The following is a 21,077-nucleotide window of genomic DNA, read 5'->3' as shown; positions in this document are numbered from 1 at the left end:
TAATTAATCTATGAATTCCGAGGTTGAATAATAGGTTGAATAATGGTTGAATATTGTTAATTAATAATTTTGAATTTGTGATTTACTGATTTTTCATTTAACTTCTTCAATTATTGTTGTCTGTGGTTTAGGATTGATAATTTGTAGTTCTATTATCTTTAATTTCTATTTTGAATTTTAGTTTTTACAGTGATTGACTAATTTTGTTTGATTCTATTATGGTTCTGCTTCTATCTTTTGTTGTTAATTTTTTTTGTTGTATATCTGTTGCTGTCCTTGAGAGTTGAGAACTTGAGATTATTGAGTTGTAGTATTTGGATATTTGGATACTGTAAAGTGCATTTGCGCATATTCTAGATGAATTAGAAGAGAAGCTGGTGATAAGATTTTAAACTGTGAAATCATGTGTTGTTGCTTGAATTTTAGAAGAAAGAGCAATGTAATGTATTCCTATTTATGATTCCATAAGACCAAGGTTAAATTAACAATTCAGGTGGAGTTAAGTTTTGTTTATGAGTAATTAAATGCACGAAACAAGAATAGGATTGCTAATTAAATTTGGAATTTCTTATTAGTGACTTGTTAAGGTGCTGTTGTTGTTATGCTGCTGTTTTGTTATGGCACTGTTGTTGTTATGCTGCTGTTTTGTAATGGTTGTTGCTGAATGCTACTCTGTTTTGCTGAAAACTTACTCTATTTTGTAATATTATTGAATGCTGTAGGCAGAATTTAGGTTAAGAAAACTTACTCTGTTTTGCTGAAAACTTACTTTGTGTTGTTGTTTTGTTAATGCTGAAAACTTATTCTGTTTTCTTGTTTTGTTAATGCTGAAAACTTACTCTTCTTGGGTTTTGGCTCCTGTTTTTAATTGCTGATGGCTCCTGCTTTAGGTTAAGAACATGGTTAATCATTGTAGTTACTGGTTATGTTGGTTTTGCTAGCTTTGTTTGTAATTGTTGGGTGAAGGTTTAATGTTTTGTAATTGATGGCTTTGTTTTCTAATTGCTGGTTTTGCTGATGGCTCCTAATTTTTTTGTTCAAATTTGCTAATGGCTTTGATTTGTAGTTGCTGGTTGTACTGGTTTTGCTGGCTTTGTTTGTAATTGCTGGGTGAAGGTTTAGTGTTTTGAATGTCTGATACTCTGATTTGTGATTTCTGAATCTGAAATTAATTAAATAATTGATTTTGTGTTGTTGAAATTGTTGATTAAAATGGATTTGTTATGCTGCTGTTGCCGTTTTTTAATTTTTAAGTATGATGTTTCTGAATTTTTATTGAAATAGTTATTGATTTCAGGGTTTAGAGTGATTATTTGTTGCTGGTATTTAACTTTTGTTGCTCTTAAGTTCTGTTAAGTTGCTACATTCAAACTTGTGCATTGGCCTATTCATCTTCACTTGCAATAACAAAAAGCTTCTCATTTGATTATCCATTAACTACCTCATTTTCTGGTACCATTCCTTTTGTTATGGCTTTAGCTGAAAAAATTGGAGGGGCTGGATGAGGAGACATTGATGCCTCAGAAGACACCACCACCATCAACATATCCTTGTTACTTGAAGGTTTCTTTAGCACAATAGTTGAAATCACAATCATAATTACATAATATGTTTAAATAATTATCCCAAAAAAAAAGAAACTCACAAGAATATCTTGAGATTTTGATGATTGATAAATCTTTATGTTGACATTTAATATTTGAAATTTCTTTATACTATTTAACTTGAATTTGTATATTAATAAGATTATATGAATTTGATTGATGACATTTAATGTAGTTTTTTAAATTTGAAAACTATTTTAATATTTATATTATATTATAATTATATTTTAGGATGTTTATTTATAATTTATTTATTATTTTATTTTAAAATAGTTTTTTCGATTGAACCACCAATTAGACCGACTAAACCAATAACTAGAACGATTTGATAACCAGTCCGATTTTCCGAACCTTACTGCAAAGTATATATACATGATGGAGTCAATAGTATTTTTTTTAAAGTGCTGCTAAAATATGTACACTACTTTTTAAAATTTTATCTAGTAAATTTTTTATTTTATTTTTCAAATTAAAAATATTATTTTAATTTTAATAATATTTTTTAAATATTATTAAAATTTTAAAACCAGCAAAGTCATCATAATTATAAACATCATAATATATATATATATATATATATATATATATATATATATATATATATATATATATATATATTTCAAATTTTAGTGGCCCACTTATTCCCACAACTATATGAATATAATAACTAAATCTATCCATATATATATATATATATATATATATATATATATATATATATATATATATATATATATATATATATATATATATATACTAAAATTTGAAAATGCCCGAAATATACAATAATATATTTATTTGTCCTCATGTACTATTAAATTTGACCACAGTATATTAAAATGTCGTAAATATTATTATTTTATTAGATTTAATTTTACTAATACATAAAATTATTATGTTAAATTAATTTCAAATTAAATAAAAATGATCTTATTAAAATTATTTTAATATTAAATTTTGAAATAAATTACATAATAAAATATAATTATAACAATTATTGTTATGTTATATATACTTTATTTTTTTACTTTAATGTCAACATTTTTTGAATTCGTTAATATATATATTAAAATGGAACATGTTATAATATATATATAAACTAATTAATAAAGTCACCAAAAAAAAAAAAACTAATTAATAAATTCTTGAAATCTAAAAACAACATTTTAATTTGAAACAAGAAAAAAGAAATACAGCTAAATGAGAAGCATGGTCCAAATTGGAGAACCAACATCACATGAAACTAAAAGAGGGGATCTCCAAAAGGAGAAGAAATTAAAACAAAAAAGCTTAGAAAGAGAAGAGAGTTCTTGAGATTTATAGTGTTCCAATCCGGAGAAGAGAAACCCAGCTTGGCACGTCTTTTCCTTGCTCTCTTTGGTCTTGTCTTCACTGCAATGGTGGTGGATTGCCGTGTATACCTGGCACAGTTGAAAATAATTATTTCATTATTTGAGGAATGAGATATATATATGTTAAAAAGGAAGATAAAATTTCCACTAAGAAAAAAGGGACACTTTATTTTTGGAACAACATAAAAAACTAGGTTATATATGGATAATCATGATCATGATCACCATTAGTATCATCCCCGGTTGATGGGTTTGGAGGTCTTTTTGGAAGCATTTGCATGAACTCATCTTGTAGTAATGGCCTCCATGCTTCTCCATATTTAGGAGAACCAATCAAAATCACCAACACCGTCACTATAGCTATCAACACGAACCTCCTATAATTGTTAGAGAATGACGACATGATGAGTTCCTCGTATATATGTATCTTATGTTGTCTGATCTTGATGGGCTTGAAAGCTAAGCCAAAAATTTGTGAGAGATCTTAAGTGAAATGATCAACGTGTGATGAATATTACACACACATATATATATAAATATAAGGTTGCCGCGTGCTGCCAATTCAATATCATAAGGGTAGGTAGATTTAGACTATTGGGAATGAGAACAATCTTTTTTGAGTTGACTTTGAATTGATGAATAATGTTAGTGGTTTGAATTCAGTAGATAGAAGCTTACCGGCGATTTCGAATTGAAGGTTAAAACTTAAGCTAAAACTATATAAGGTTAGCTATATATATGTTTTCCTTTCTGATTTTGATGTCTTAGATATGTAAGGCAAAAATATTGAAACTTACAGAAAATTATGATCAAAGCCATATAAATATATAGTTTGTGAATACGGTAACTATGGTAGATTTGGTCACTACAACGAATTCGGGCTGAGGCAACCCTTTAAAAACGTTGCTTATAATAAGAGAAAGTGTTGCTTTGATAAAAGACAACACTTTCCGACAAAAGGCAACGCTTTTTGGGGGTTGGCTATACGGCCGTTACCTTTGGTCTAAGGCAACGCTTTTGTATATTAAAGGGAACCCTTTTTTTGGCAACCTTCAAAAAACGTTGCCTTTTCCGCAAATAAAGCAACTCCGCGAAAGGGTTGCCTTAGAGCACCCAAACACAACGCTTTATATGAAACGCTATGGCAACACTTTTTACGAGTTGTATTTTCTAATATATAAAGCAACACTTGTCTAGAGTTTTTTAAGTTGCTTTTTCATATACCTAAAGCAACACTTGTACAAATTTTTTCAAGTTGCCTTTTCCTCCATCTAAAGCAACACTTGTCCAGGTTTTTTTAAGTTGCATTTTCATATACCTAAAGCAACACTTGTCCAAATTTTTTTAAGTTGCCTTTTTTATAGACCTAATGCAACACTTATGTAGGTTTATTTACAGTTGTCTTTTTTTAATACCTAAAGCAACACCTTATTAAATTTTTCTTAGATTCTCTTTTTTAATATCTAAAATAATATTTTTTTTATCTTTGTTATATTTATATGATATTTGAAGAATATATAACACCCGCATTTGAATAAGATAATAATATATATTGCATATATATATAGAAAGGTCTTCCAAGTACCAATTAACATATATATACTTGCTAGTAAGTTACCAAGTCAAATAAATAATAAACCTAAGTAAGCAAAATACATGTTTTTCTGCTAATGAACTTAAACAAAAAAGAAACTAAGTTGTCCACTAAAAACTAAGAAGACTTTGTGCTTCACCATTGTGGCAAGAATTGTCTTTATGTCTTCAGAAAACTTCCTCCAACAATAAGAAAGCTGTAGTCAAATTTAAATGAACAAAATAATTATAGTCAAAACATCAGCTATACAATAATATGTATACTCAAGTGGTACAACAATTTAGCATACATATACCTATTCATGATTTGGTATATGAGTCGATGGAGGAGAATGCCGAGGAACTAAATTTGGATCTTGTGCACTATTTGCAGACGATTGCTTAGATCGCAAGAGAGAAAGCGCTTCATCAACATTCATACCAGGAGAAGTTTGTTGCAACATAAGTTTCACAATATCTTCCAATCCTTGCAGTCGTTGCTTATGGTCATCTAATTCAGTTTTTAAAGCTGTTACCTTCTCTTCACTTTGTTTTTTGATTTCATCTATTTCTTTATTTTTCTTAAGAGAAGTTTTTGTAACAGTTCTTCCATAACATCGAACTCTTCCTGGATTCTCTTTACCAAAAACTTTTTGAAATGCATTAGTAGGAGTTTCTCCAACTTCTTGGAGATCATCAAGTTTATCCTATACACACAAATATATGATATGTCTATTTTTAGTGATAAAAATTCAATGAAAGAATCCAAAAACCTATTGCTAACTAATAGGGACAGCAATCCAAAATAGCCATAAAAGAGCCATAAAACAGCAGTCCATGATAGCCATATAACATGGTTGTAAATTGTCACAGAACAGCAATAAAATCAACCATAAAACAGCCATGAAATAACCATAAAATAGCAGTCCATGATAGCCATAAAACATGGATAAAATAGCCATAGAACAGCAACTAAATCAGCCATGAAACAGACATAAAATAGCCATAGAACAGCAACTAAATCAGCCATGAAACAGCCACAAAATAGATACCACAAAACATAGAAAGCAGCAAGTCAGCAACCATGACAACCACAAAACAGTCATAAAGTAGATACTAAAACAACAACCATGATGGCCATAAAACAGTCATAAAATAGCTGCCATGACAGCCATAAAATATGCATAAAATAGCCATAAAACAGCAACTAAATCAGCCATGAAACAGCCCATGAAACAGCCATGAAACAGTCGCAAAATAGATACCATAACAATAATCATGATAGGTATAAAACAGCAAAAAAATAGCATCCATGACAGTCATAAAACAACTACTAAAACAAGAAAATTATAGAGGAACTTACAATAACAGCTTGTGTTTCTACATCAAGTGTTTTCCCTTTTAGTCCATTCCGAGTTGCAACAAACATTTCAGCTTGATTTGGTTCCTCTTTGTTCTCTTTTTTCTCACGCTACAGATCAAGATAACAATTACAAAGTCATAACATACTAAAATTAGGGAGAAGTAACAAGTAGAGAATTTTAACTCAAATGTGACCTTACCAAATTAACACACACTCTTGCAAAATTGATTGGGCCCATTTTATGCCTCCATTGTTGCTTCTTGCGATTTTCAGAATTTATAACACACATAGCCTGTGTTTAAAATAAACAATGATGAAAAAAATATAAAAATTGAAAGAATTATACTTGATCATATCAAATAATAATAATTGAAATCCTCTAGCTCACTTTGACAGTTGGAATACTCCAATATGCAATTAGCTTCCGAAATTGTATTTCTGGAATTTCCAAAGGACGATTCACCAACATATCCTCAATATTTCCAGAATAGGGTTCAAAATGCTTCTTTTTTATTCTTGTTTTGTAACGCTTCCATGCTCCTTGAACACCAGTCATCACCCATAACTTTGAAGATTTTGGAAGAATGAACTTTGACTACAAACACATCAATTTCATCATATCATATGCATAAAATAATTATTAACATATGGCATAAACATAAAGATAAATGGAACTTACATTAATATACTTCCAAATGCGCTTTTTGATTTGCTTAGGCACAGCTTTCCAATTAGTGTACATCAAGGTAATAAAATCACTATTCCTTCCCATTGTTCCAATAAAATTAGTTAAATCCTTCACTCTTTGAGCTGTTGGCCCCACGGCTGCTCCCTGATCAAAAGTCACTTCCTCCCTTTCTTCCCAAGTTCTTGCATAAATCTTTAGGCATCTTGTTTTTCCACGAGTCTTTTTAACCTTTGAAGTATCTAAATTAAAAATTGAGAAATAGTACAAGCTTTAGGTATGGAAAGGGCAGCCCCATGCTCATAGATAAAAAGAAAATGTAAAACAAATAACAACAAACTAAATTACATCACCTTCTACATGAGCCTCTTCCATAACTTGATCTCCTTCTACATCAAAATTGTCACTTTCATGTTCACCAATATAATCTTCCTCAGACGGGATATGAACATTTTCTCCATTATTTGGGGATGGCCTAGATCTAGCATCCTCAGAAGTTGGAACTTCATTATGCTCCTCTTCTCTTTCCACATGAATTTCTTGGTCACCCAAAAAAGCATCAAGAGTCATTGCTGGACGCTTTAAGTTATTTTTTAAGTTTGTCAAGTTAGCTGGTTCTTTTTCAGTAGCTCCAGCATCCTCACCAATTGACTCAAAGTCATCTTCCTCTTCTCTTTCCACTTCTACTCCTTCTGTATGTAAAAAGGCATCAAGAGCCATTGCTGGACACTTTGCCTTACTCTTCATCTTCTTAGGAATTAGTTGTTCTTCTAGTTGAACATTACTCCTCACTTGGTTTTGGGAAGACCTCAAAGACCGGTTCATAACATTGTCTACAAGTATTTTATTTCTCCCTTCCATTGAATTCTCCCTACTATATTTGTCTCCAATTTCTGAAATTTTTCTCCTGGGCTGTTGTGCTATTTTGGCTTGATTACTTCCTTTATCACCTTTGGTTATAAAATTCCGAACTAGTTTCGCAGCAGAAGATACTTCCTTCATTTCAAATTCCTTAACTTTTGCATGAGCTTGATACTTTTTTACCAGTCTTTTCCTCTTTGAAGTTGCTCCGTTTTCCATTAAGTTGCTGTATAAAAATATTAAAACAGCCATGTAAATACAATTGCATATGCATCTAATAAGGGGAAGAGGTAAACCGTAACAAACAATTACCAAATTCTATATCACAATATTCAGCAAATCATGTTCAAAACTGCTAACATAAAGCGATAAATCTGACTTATATACCATAAAAGAGGGAAACAAGGAACTCAAAAAGTTTTCGGAATCATATTCTTCACTTAAAAGGCAGAAAAATGCAGAAAAATTCAAAATGCAGAAAAATTCAAAATGCAGAAAAATATGTCCCACACAAACTCATAATCAAGATGTAGAAAAATTCAGAAAATTCTAAGAAGCAACAATCAGAACATAAAAGAGGAAAAACAAGTTGAAAACTGCTAACATAAAGCGATAAATTTGACTTATATACCATAAAAGAGGGAAACAAGTCACTCAAAAGTCTTTAGAATCATATTCTTCATCCGATCCTGTGTTATACTCTTGGGAAAAATAGACTTCTTTTGCGACATCGACCAGAACTTCATTCAAATCATTCCTTACCAAGTCTACTTCACCATCATCATTAGGTATAGAAGGAACCGTCGAATTATCAAATGGCTCATTTTCATAAGTATCTTCAGCATCAATGGCAACTTGATCACTTATGCTAAATAGGTCCCTTGGAACAGTCTTCATTACATAATGTTTATTTTTATCAAATGCATCTTGCACATAGAAGCATTGGTGCACTTGACATGCCAACACAAAAGGCTCTTCCTGATAGCACTTTTTGTTAAAATGCACATATGTCGAGCCATAAGCATCCTCCCTAGCCTCATACCAATCACATTTGAACAATGTAACCTTAAAATTTCCATAGTAGTCCAACTCAATGATATCATTCACTCTACCATAATAAGAAACGTTTTCATGAATTGGATTTGCATCCTTTGTGCTTGCAAAGCTTGTCGTTAATGCTACTAAAGTAACACCACTATTTTGTGTCTTGCGTCTTACCTCACGTTGCCTAGTGTGAAATCTATATCCGTTGATAAAATAACCAGAATATCTTTTTGCACATTGGGTTGGTCCTCTAGAGAGCTCTTTTATCCAATTTGGAACATCATGCCGCAAAGCACGTGTTTTAAACCATGTAGAAAAGTTTTTGCTATGGTTTTTAGCTCTCATCCATCGTGTTCCTTGTTGATAAGTCTCATGCTCACTAAAACTCAAAAGTATAATATTTGTAAGTATAAAACAGACCTATCAATTTCTAATTAAAATACCAAAATATAGTAGAATTAGTATGAGTTACCTAACATAGTCGTCTATCTTGTGACAATTCAATAATATGTAGCTATGAACTTGCTCTCGGGACTTGTCATCAAGGAGAAAAGGTTCACCTTTCTTTGCACCCAAAGGAACACCTCTTTTTGGAAATAGATTCGAAAATGCATCTGTAGTTTCCATCATAGAATTATTAGGTGCATCATTATTTCTGGGTTGTCTATTCAATTTTGTTTGGACACCAGAATGTAAGTAACGCGAGCAAAATGTCAAACATTCTTCAACCAAATATGCCTCTGCAATAGATCCTTCAGGACGACTTCTGTTTCGAACATAGGACTTCAAAGTACACATGTATCTTTCGGGAGGATACATCCACCGAAATTGAACTGGACCTCCCAATCTCACTTCATTAGCCAAATGAATAGGCAAATGAATCATTATGTCGAAGAAAGAAGGAGGAAAGATCCTCTCTAATTGGCATAATGTTGTGACAATATCCTCTTCTAATTGATCTATCTCTTGTAATGTGATAGACTTTTGACACAATTGACGAAAAAATGAGCTAAGTCGAATCAAAGGAACTGCAACTTGATCTGGAAGTATTCCTTTGATAGGAATTTGTAACAAATAGTGAAGCATGAAATGAGCATCATGAGTCTTATAACCAGATATTCTTCTCTCCAAAAGGTTCACACACCGAGAAATATTTGAAGCAGAGCCATCTGGCAACTTTGCTGTCTTCAAGACGTCACAAAAAATTGACTTTTCAGCATTGGTCATTGAGTAGCTTGCCTTTGCCAGCTTCACCTTTTTCCTACCATTTGTTTTCTTGGGGTGAAGGTTCTTTCGAATGCCCATTTCTTGTAAGTCATATCGAGCATTTGTGTGATCTTTTGTCTTGCCAGAAATATCCAAGAGAGTTCCAAGAATACTATCAACTATGTTCTTTTCTATGTGCATCACATCTAAATTGTGTCGTGATGTATTATACTGCCAGTAAGGTAAATCAAAGAATATTGACCTCTTCTTCCATGGACCATCTTTCTTTGGTTTTAGCTTCCCAAATGAATTATCCACATACTCCAACTGACTTAAAGCTTCAGTACCCGACAATAATGGTGGAGCTTGCCTATATTCTACTTTTCCATTGAAAGATCTCTTATTAGCTCTCCATGGATGATCCTCGGGCAAAAAGGCACGATGACCCATATAGCATGTCTTGCGACTATATTTAAGATAGTTAGAACAAGTCCCATGGTTACAACAAGGACAAGCTAGCTTCCCTTTTGTACTCCAACCAGATAGCATTGCGTAAGCCGGAAAATCACTAATTGTCCACATAAGAGCTGCATACATTTGGAAGGTTTCATTTTTTGATGCATCATATGTTTCCACCCCAACCTCCCACAACTCCTTCAACTCCTCGATCAAAGGTTGCAGGTAAATGTCTATATCATTTCCTGGTGACTTTGGTCCAGGAATTAGCAACGACAACATAAAGTATTCCTGTTTCATAGACATCCATGGCGGCAAATTATAAGCCATTAAAACAACAGGCCATGTGCTATGAGATATGCTCATGGTTCGATATGGATTGAATCCGTCACTTGACAAGCCAAGTCTCACATTACGGGGATCGAGAGCAAAATTTGTATGACGATTGTCAAAGTCCTTCCATGACTGCCCATCAGCGGGATGCCTTAACTTCTCATCTTTTCTGCGTTCTTCGTCATGCCACCTCATGCTTTTAGCTGTTGCTGAGCACATGAATAGTCTTTGAAGCCTGGGAATTAGGGGAAAGTGTCGCAACGTCTTCACAGGAATATTGTGATATTTTTTTGAAGGCAAAACATCAGCTTCAACTACAGGATGCACAATCCAACGCGAAGCGCCACATTCATGACAAGATGTGTCCTTCTCGTACTCTTTCCAATATAGCATGCAATCGTTCGGGCATGCGTCAATCTTTTTATAGTCAAGACCTAAGTCTCTCACCATAGTCTTGGCTTTATTGAAAGAAGTAGGAATATTTAAGTTAGGAATAGCCTCTTTTAGCAACTCCAAGAGAGAAGTAAAAGAGGCATTACTCCACCCATGTTGACACTTTAACAAGTATAGTCGGATGGTGAAAGACAACGTAGAAAACCCGTCGCAACCAGGATACAGTTCTTTGCTAGCCTCTTCAACCAAGTTATAGAATTTCTTTGCATCTTCATTCATACCTTCTTTTATCCCTTCTGCTTGTGCCACATCCCGAAATCTATCGTTCAACAAGGCGTCCATGTCGTCGTACGAGTTAGTCTCACTCTCACTGTCAATCTCATTATCGCTATCGCTATCAACATCCATGCCGACTACGCTTTCCCCATGATGAATCCATCTCGTATAACCATTAACGAATCCAAAGGCAATCAAATGAATATAAATTGTTTGTCTTTTGTGCCACAAGAAATTACAACACTTTGCACAAGGGCATAAGATTTCCTCTCCTTGTGGGTATCCGATGGAGTAAGCAAAGTCTAAGAAGTCATTGACACCGTTACTAAACTCAACTTTATCTCTCGGTAAACTCATCCAATCTTTCTCTAGGTCTTGGGAAAACCTAATTATTCATATATTATTACTACTATTTAACTAATAACCATGTAAATAATAATGTTTATGCACAGTAAGTATATAAATTCATAAAAAAGGCACATAAAAATATTATTATTAAAATTAAGAAACAATGAAAAAGACACATAAAAGACATTCAACATGAAAAAAAAAACTGCACAAAGGTCATAATATACATATGAAAACATACAATTATAAGTAAGATAAAAAAAACTTACGGAGTCATGGCTAAACAAATTGCAATCTTCAAGTCCTAGAATGTCCACGAATGTTCTTCAAACTCCTCTGAAGCAATATTTCTGTATAACAGAGGAAAGTATCAAATTTACATAACAAATTTGCTTACTCATTGAAAAATGCTGCACTTTCAAAAAAAATTACTGGAAGAAAGAAACTCTGGGTCCGATGCCAAATATTTGAAATGGAAAATAATATTCCTTCCTTAAAAAATAGAAAAAGAAAAAGAGTAATATTATATTAATCTGAGAAATAAAAATATATACGTATATATAACTTGTAATAAATTAGTCTTTGACCTACTGGAAGAGACGTTAAAAAAAAAAGCTAGTTATTTTTCGTACCCACTATATATCTATGTGTCGATAAGCTAACACGGAAGATAGTTTTATGCTTGAAAACACTCAATATGAAAGTATCAAACTGCTCCATTAACTATATCACATAAGAACACAAAATATATAATAAAAGAAATGAAGACTTAAATGCATCTTAAATGTTCCAACTTTTTCCACCAGTATTGTTGCCATCCATCTTAAATGTTCCAACTTTATAAAATATTATTAACAGAGAAACCACTTAATTATATATTTGAAGTACTAGTAATGCAATCTAAAAATATATTGTTAGAGTCACTACTGTCTAATTCATTAAGCTTGCTTATGTCATTATAATTCAATAAGTGTGCCAGTAACCCTTAATTATTTATCAACCACAAACTTAAGTGTCTATCTACTTGTTTATTAAATACATGCATGTCCCAGCATTTTTAGTTTGCAATGTCATGACTACATTTACAAGAGCATTTTAATTTGGAAAACACATTCGGTGATTAAGCAAGCAAGAATTCAATTTTTCTTCTTCTTACTAGACTATTTCTGAATCAAGCTCTTCTAAAAAAACCAAGGTTGATAAAATAAAAAAAAAAATAAGACTCCAATTACAAATTAAATAATATGTAAGCTTTTACTTTTCACTTTATCTATCTTCTCAATTTATAAATCTTTCTCCTGCAAAGATAAAATGCAAATTCTGCCAATTGCAGTGAAGTAGTTGCGCAATGACTTAAAAATCTAAGGACACATCAACCAGCCAAAATTATAAGATGGAAATGCAAACCATAAGTATCAGATTACAAGAAACAACTGCAAATATCTAAAGGAATGGATAGAAACAAAGGAACATCTTACTCTTGAGATACTTTGTGGTATTTGAAAATGTCTTCAATAGCTGAAACATTTTCAGGAAAAAGATAGATAGATAAGAGTCAATGTATTGTACACAGTAGCTAATCTTTCAAAAGTAGTAAACCAATATTAAAAAAGAAGGTATTTTAATAGGCGAACATCCGGTATTTTCTTTTCTTCTACAAAGGATACAGATACCTCTGCATGGCATATAGTAAACTCTACAGCCCCAGCACCTAAGTCATATCCGTGTGTCAAAAACAATGGTCATTATAATTAGAGAAAGTATTAGGATGCCACATATATCCATCCTTGAACCTTAAGCCTGATATAGAACCTAAACAACTTGTAATTGATTATCAATATCTGTACAATTGGATGTTCTTTAATGCAGAGTTTCAATTTTTCTGCATGCTGTTACATTTCAAATGTCGTCATTGTTTTAAAAGATAAGTTACCACATTTTATGTGACAGGTTTCGGTGCATGCTTAATAATTACTAAATTCTCAAACACAATGTAGCTTTATTCATAAATTGGTTAAGATTTCAAAAACACAAATTCGTGAACTAACTTATTTCTTGATAATTTTATTTGGAAATAATATAAAAACTGCTAAATAACCATGGGAGTTCCCAATGCAAGTGTGAATTGACCCTTGAATAATTCTTGTTCACCGAAGATAAATTATTCAAAAAAAATTGAAAGCAAACCCCTAAATTCAGAATTATTAAGAAGCCCCAAAAAGACATGCATTCAGAAATTCGATTTACATACTAAAATTCAGAACAGTCCCAATTCTTCATTCACAATCAATGCATTCAGAATATTCATTCCATAGTAAAATTAAGAAGCTTTCTTACCAACCTGATGTTGAAAAAAATCTAAGTAAGAAGCAAAAGATGACTCTATACTTGATATATGCCTCCAATTTTGTTTTATCTCAGTTCATATTAAAAGTTATAGAGAAAATCCAAGTCGCTTGGTGTAGGGCCTTAAAGATTACAATTCTATTTGTGTCCTACATGGGAATTAAAATTTGAGACAAAAATTGTAGGAAAGGCAGAAAAGAACAACAAAATAAGAATTCAAAATGACGTGTCAGCATATTAATAATTCAAATAAAATTCAGTGTGCACCATACTTTTTGTGCACCAAACCTCCATCACCCACAAAAAAAAATCAGCTTGGTAACGACAAAAACGAAAAGATTGTAGTGTTTTCAGTAGTCACACCGCATTTGAGGATCTTGAACTAGAACAAGAACCAAACCCTGCTACTGTTAATTAGGTGTCAACCACACATAGAGCACCCAAATGGAAGCTGCATTAAGCAGTCCACTTGCTCTTTCACCCAACCATGTTTTCAATGCATCTAATCCCGGTACCACTCCTTCCGTGATAAGAAAAAGAGAAAAATCAATAAGAAAAGTTCATACCAAGTAGTCAATACTGGTGGTTCAGAGCATGAAGGCACTGGACAATTCTCTAGTATCACGCCTGGTCTCATCAACCGCAAACTGCTTCTTTCCGTACCTTAACCAAGCTTTAAGAATAGAAGCTGCAATAAAAATATAATAGTGGGAATTTGTTTAACCAGGGTCAAAAAGATGGAACTGAAAAAGCACCAGGAAGATGTTGATCCACATGAAAACTTCAGAAAAATTGAAAGCAAACCCCTAAATTCAGAATTATTAAGAAGCCCCAAAAAGACATGCATTCAGAAATTCGATTTACATAATAAAATTCAGAACAGTCCCAATTCTTCATTCACAATCAATGCATTCAGAATATTCATTCCATAGTAAAATTAAGAAACTTTCTTACCAACCTGATGTTGAAAAAAATCTAAGTAAGAAGCAAAAGATGACTCTATACTTGATATATGCTTCCAATTTTGTTTTATCTCAGTTCATATTAAAAGTTATAGAGAAAATCCAAGTCGCTTGGTGTAGGGCCTTAAAGATTACAGTTCTATTTGTGTCCTACATGGGAATTAAAATTTGAGGCAAAAATTGTAGGAAAGGCAGAAAAGAACAGCAAAATAAGAATTCAAAATGACGTGTCAGTATATTAACAATTCAAATAAAATTCAGTGTGCACCATACCTTTTGTGCACCAAACCTCCATCACCCACAAAAAAAAATCAGTTTGGTAACGACAAAAACGAAAAGATTGTAGTGTTTTCAGTTTTCACACCGCGTTTGAGGATCTTGAACTAGAACAAGAACCAAATCCTGCTACTGTTAATTAGGTGTCAACCACACATAGAGCACCCAAATGGAAGCTGCATTAAGCAGTCCACTTGCTCTTTCACCCAACCATGTTTTCAATGCATCTAATCCCGGTACCACTCCTTCCGTGATAAGAAAAAGAGAAAAATCAATAAGAAAAGTTCATACCAAGTAGTCAATACTGGTGGTTCAGAGCATGAAGGCACTGGACAATTCTCTAGTATCACGCCTGGTCTCATCAACCGCAAATTGCTTCTTTCCGTACCTTAACCAAGCTTTAAGAATAGAAGCTGCAATAAAAATATAATAGTGGGAATTTGTTTAACCAGGGTCAAAAAGATGGAACTGAAAAAGCACCAGGAAGATGTTGATCCACATGAAAATTTCAGAAAAATTGAAAGCAAACCCCTAAATTCAGAATTACTGAGAAGCCCCAAAAAGACATGCATTCAGAAATTCAATTTACATACTAAATTTCAGAACAGTCCCAATTCTTCATTCACAATCAATACATTCAGAATATTCATTTCATAGTAAAATTAAGAAGCTTTCTTACCAATAAGCAGAGGAGGAGGAGGAGGGGGGTTACAGCCCTTGCGAAGAGGAGAAGGCGAGACAGGGGAAGAAGTGGAAACGGGAGAAGGAGAGGGGTTTCTCGAAGAGGAGAAGGCGAGACAGGCCTTGCAAAGAGGAGAAGGCGAGACAGGCCTGTAATTGGAGCCGAGATAGGAAGAGGGGGAGCCGTGGAGCAGCGTGCGTGGAGGACAGCACCGCGCCGATGCCCGTGGAGGAGAGCACCGCGCCGACACCCGTGGAGGAGACCACCGCGCAGGAGCCCGTGGATGAGAGCAACGCTCCGACGACCGTGAAAGGGAGAACTGCGCCGTCGCCATTTGGAGTGAAAGCGATTGAGAGTTGCGGTCGATGAGGAGGAGAGCCGCGATCGGTGGTGTGGCTGTCTGCGTTATGATGTTAGGGTTACTGTATCTCTGATGAAATGAGGAAGCTAAGTGATGAAGGAATGAAGTGATGAACTGATGAAGAGCATTGTGTCTTTTTTTTCCTTTTTTTTATTTTAAGTTATTTGATTGAAAAATAATTGGTGGGAATATGAAAAGTTTCCCTCTAAAATTTGTAACTGTTTATAATTTTAGGCAACTTTTTATAAATGTTATTTATTTAATTTTTTTTATAACTTTTATAAAATGTTGTTTTTTTATTTAAAAATGTTGTCTTAAATATTTTATATCGTAACATTTATTGAGTGTTGTTTTAGATATCAAAGACAACAATTTTTGTGGGTAGCCAAAAATTTAGTTATCTTAGCCTTATTCAAAGGTAACACGTCAAAAATGTTGTCTTTGCCTATCTAAGGCAACTTTTGTTAAATGTTACTTCGAATAAGGGTTACCTTAGGCCAAAAATGTTGTAGTACCGTTTTATGTAACACCCTACCACACAAAGCTTTACGCTTAAGTCGTAAAACAGAGGTGATGTGGTATTACGACCTCTAAAATAAAATGAGTACATATAATAGCAGAAAAATTATCATATGCTAGGAGCCTTGAAGAATAGAGAGAATAAAAATCGCAAAATAAAAGCGCAACGCTCAAGGAACGAGTTGACTTGCGTGCTAAGAAAACCATATCTACTAAACATAAGATGACAGAAGTAGGAATAGAGTGCCAAAGATACAAAATAACAAGCTCCTGACTCAGCCTGCGAAGTCAAGACTGGTCGGAGAATATTTACATATATATACATACATATCCAAAACCCAAAAGTACATATACACAATTCTACCTCTCCATAAACCTCTAAGAGGATCAAAATAACAAGTTATGCGGAGAGAAAACCAAGTACATATATATATATATATACATCATAGCATAACAAAATAACCCTGTAACCACTCCGCTTCGAGAGTCCAGACGCCTAACGAGATGCCTCTCGACCTGCATCTGAAAAACAACAACATAGTATGGAATGAGAACCAGAGGTTCTCAGTATGGTAAAGGTGCCACACACATAATATATAAGGTCCTGGGAATGCCAGAGGCAATCCTAAAACGCCGACACTCAGATTGTAGAGCTTAAAGTATTAAACAGAAGCCATAAAAGGTGGGTTTTCTAAGAATATGTAAACCTGACTTAACTTAACCTTAAACCTAAATCTCATACTGCCATTCCTCCATACCTCCAACTCCATCATGCATTTTCACAAACAAATAGACAGATAAAGGCAAACACAAGAAGGTTACAACTACTGCAGGTAACAAATACACATTTAGCATGGCAAATACAGAAAAGCACACCCAATTAACGCACAAGCAAGTAATTCAAGTAATATGCATATGATGCATGCCTGTCCTATGGCTGATGAGGCTCATCTGTCGGTTATCCAGCCAACCCGACAAGTTTGAATTGTCCTTAGACGGTCTCCCGACGTGCATCCCCAAGAGTCTATGCATAGCTTTTTTTCATATAGTCAATATTGCTCAATGGGGGAACCATTCCTGGGAATTTATATAGTGCCCGGTCACACTTACGTTGTAGGGTCAACAGAGTATCGAGTTTTCAACCTGGTACATGTGGTGGCAAGCCACGACACTTAATCCAGGGAATCTCGTATCTCAGATTATTCAAATTCATAAGCCATTTAAATAATTCAATTAAAATTCATCAACATCCACATCATTCTCAATCGCATTTCATTCCTCATCATACATCAATCATATTCAATCCTTATCCTTCATTATCACACCTCCCATTCCGTCCATCAATAGTTCCAATTCAAAACATAATTCATTCTTTTCTAAATGAATCAAACTTAAAACATGCTCATTTTCTTAATAACTCAAAATCAAACCATATAACCTTTAAACCTAAATCTTTTTAAATAATCATATAAACAAAATCTCTAATTTTTATAAAATTTCGGCAGCATCTCCTCTAAAACTCGGATTTTGCCACCCTTTTCAGGTCCAAACCTACTTTCTTTTCAATTCAACATACCCTTCCTCATCATCATAACAATCACCACAATAAATCTACCTCAGATAAACAATTATACTCATACAATATTCAAATCCAACAACCCAAAATTCAACTAAGAATCATAGTTCACAAATCCTAGGCTTTTAACATAAAATACCTCATTATCACAACAACCTCCACAATAGTTATACCTCAAATCAATAATTCACCAAATCATTAGTTAATCAACAAGCACCAAACCAACCATGTTCATCAACAATAACATTCAACCATAATTCTCTCCAAATTAACATAACAACATTCACCATCCAAAATTAATAACTAATTATTCAATAAACTTCAACCAAATATATTCATCGACAAATTACTAAACATTAAACATACACCTGCATTCCAACTTATTCTATGGTCGTCTAGCCTAAGTTTTCACAGAACATTATATATTAAATGCAAGAAACCTAAACCATACCTTGGCCGATTTTCACGTAATGACCAAAGCTATTTATTCAAAACCAAGACAGCCCCTCAAAACTCAACTAATCCGCTTCCTCCAAGTTCCAGTATTCACAATTTCAAGCTCCAATTATTTATTCACAACATAATACACATTCATAACACATATATATCCAATTTAATACTCAAAGCTCAAATTCAATGAAAATAAAATAGAATTATCGCATCCTCACCTTACCCAAGCTTCACATAAGCAAGAGTGAACGTTTTACTCAAGCTAATTGGATCCTAAAACATCAAAAATCAAATAAATTCAACACCCCTTCTCAAAACTCGAAAATTGGGGGAAATGAGAGGCTGAAGTGAAATAGCAAGTTACCTATAAAATTGTTTCGGTAGAAATGTAGAGCTCAACGCGGTGGACGCGTAGCCGCAGATGGTGCGGCGATTGGAGCTCGGACGGAGAAGTTACGGGGATCGGAAATTTACGTGAGGCTTACGGGAATGTTTCATTCTTCTTTTCCCCTGGGAAGCTTTCAGCTTCGTTTACGTTGAAATGAGGGGGACGAAGGCTTGGGTTCACTTAAAAGGGCTGGTCCGGTTGGACCGACAACCTGGTTCGGGTCCGGTTCAACCGGTTCGGTCCGTTCGGTCCAATTTTGGACCATTTTTTGAAATTGGTGTCAAAATTCTCGTTTCGATGAGCTCTATTCTAATTTAATATAATATTTACGTTTCTAATCCTCCTTATTAAAAACTAATTTATTGACTAATTATCTACTAATTTAACCGGAGTTTACATCCTACCCACCTAATAAAGAATTTTGCCCTCAAAATTTAAATCTTGTTACCTGAAAAGAGATGTGGATAGTCCTTTTGCATATCTGATTCGAGCTCCCAGGTATGTTCCTCGATACCAGCTCGACTCCAAGCTACTTTTACCAATGATACTTCCTTTTCGCGTAATCGTTTAATATTAGTATCATCAATTCTCACTGGAATTACTGGAAGTGTTAGATCTTCTCTTACTTGGATTGGTTCTGATTCCAGAACATGACTTGCATCAGGAGTATACTTTCGAAGCTGGGACACATGGAACACATCGTGCAAATTCGAAAGATACGGCGGTAAGGCAATTCTATAAGCCACTGGCCCAATTCTCTTCAGGATCTCAAACGGTCCAATATAACGGGAATTTAGTTTCTTAGTCTTAATACTTCCCACTCCAGTGGTTGGTGTAACTTTCAGAAAAACATGTTCCCCTTTCTCAAATTCTAAAGGCTTTCACCTCTGATCAACATAACTCTTCTGGCGGCTCTGGGCTATAAGCATTCGACTACGAATCTTCTTTATCTGTTCAGTCGTTTCAGCTATCATCTCAGGCCCTAATAAACTCCTTTCTCCAGTTTCATACCAACACAATGGAGATTGACATTTTCTGCCATACAGAGCCTCATATGGAGCCATTCCGATGCTCGCATGATAGCTATTATTATAAGCAAACTCTACTAATGGCATATACCGATCCCAACTCGCCAGCTGGTCCAAAACACAAGCCCTTAGCATATCCTCCAAGGTCTGAATAGTTCTTTCTGACTGACCATCTGTCTGAGGGTGCTACGCAGTACTCAAGCCTAACTGAGTCCCAAATGCATGCTGAAAAGCTCCCCAAAACCTTGATGTAAAACGGGATCTCTATCAGATATAATAGTAGAAGGCACACCATGTAACCTGACAATCTCTTTGATATACATTCGAGCCAATTCCTCCATTGTGCAACTTATTTGGATAGGAAGAAAGTGAGCTGATTTTGTCAGTCGATCCACAACCACCCAAATTGCGTCACAACCAGACCAGGTTCTAGGCAAACCTATCACAAAATCTATTGCAATACTCTCCCATTTCCATTGTGGAATCTCCAAAGGCTGAAGGGTCCCTGATGGTCTCTAATGCTCAATTTTAACCTTCTGACACGTTAAACATTTAGATACATGCAATGCCACATCATTCTTCATACCTGGCCACCAGAACATCGCTTTCAGATCTTGGTACATTTTAGTACTCCCTGGATGAATTGAGAACCCGCTCTTATGAGCTTCCTTCAAGATTCTCTGTCGCAGGTCTCCAATATCTGGCACAACAATTCGGTTATTGAACTTCCACAAACCATCCTGTCCTTCTGACACTTTCCACTGTTTCCCCTGTTCGACTGCTGGTAATACCTTACGTAACGCCTCACTGTCTCGATGAGCCCTCAGAAGTTCTGATTTAAAATCACTTGAAATCTGCAACTGACTCAAACATAGGATTCCAGATTCTTCTCTAATTCCCAAATTCAAACCTTGGAATGCCTTCAGTAACTCTTCCTCCCGTAGCATCATCCAAGCTGCATATAAAGACTTCCGACTCAAAGCGTCTGCCACAATG

The 21,077-nt window shown here is 34.2% G+C and overlaps 1 protein-coding gene and 1 long non-coding RNA gene across 2 annotated transcripts; both read right to left on the bottom strand.

The window, feature by feature from the left end:
* Positions 1–2,724: 2,724 nt before the first annotated feature.
* On the bottom strand, positions 2,725–3,455 carry LOC112729155 (uncharacterized). The gene is made up of 2 exons (XR_003166382.2): positions 3,182–3,455; positions 2,725–3,025 (listed from the first exon to the last, which is right to left on the bottom strand). It is a non-coding gene; the product is annotated as an uncharacterized lncRNA (long non-coding RNA).
* Positions 3,456–8,091: 4,636 nt separating this feature from the next.
* On the bottom strand, positions 8,092–11,277 carry LOC112729755 (uncharacterized). Its single transcript, XM_025779907.1, has 2 exons — positions 8,954–11,277; positions 8,092–8,860 (listed from the first exon to the last, which is right to left on the bottom strand). Exons 1-2 carry the CDS (start codon positions 11,275–11,277, stop codon positions 8,092–8,094), a joined length of 3,093 nt encoding a protein of 1,030 aa, XP_025635692.1.
* Positions 11,278–21,077: the final 9,800 nt, after the last annotated feature.

Source organism: Arachis hypogaea, chromosome 12 (assembly GCF_003086295.3).
Source record: "Arachis hypogaea cultivar Tifrunner chromosome 12, arahy.Tifrunner.gnm2.J5K5, whole genome shotgun sequence".
Lineage (NCBI taxonomy): Eukaryota > Viridiplantae > Streptophyta > Magnoliopsida > Fabales > Fabaceae > Arachis > Arachis hypogaea.
The sequence above is the reverse complement of the archived record's forward strand: the minus strand, read 5'-3'. Positions and strand labels throughout refer to the sequence as shown.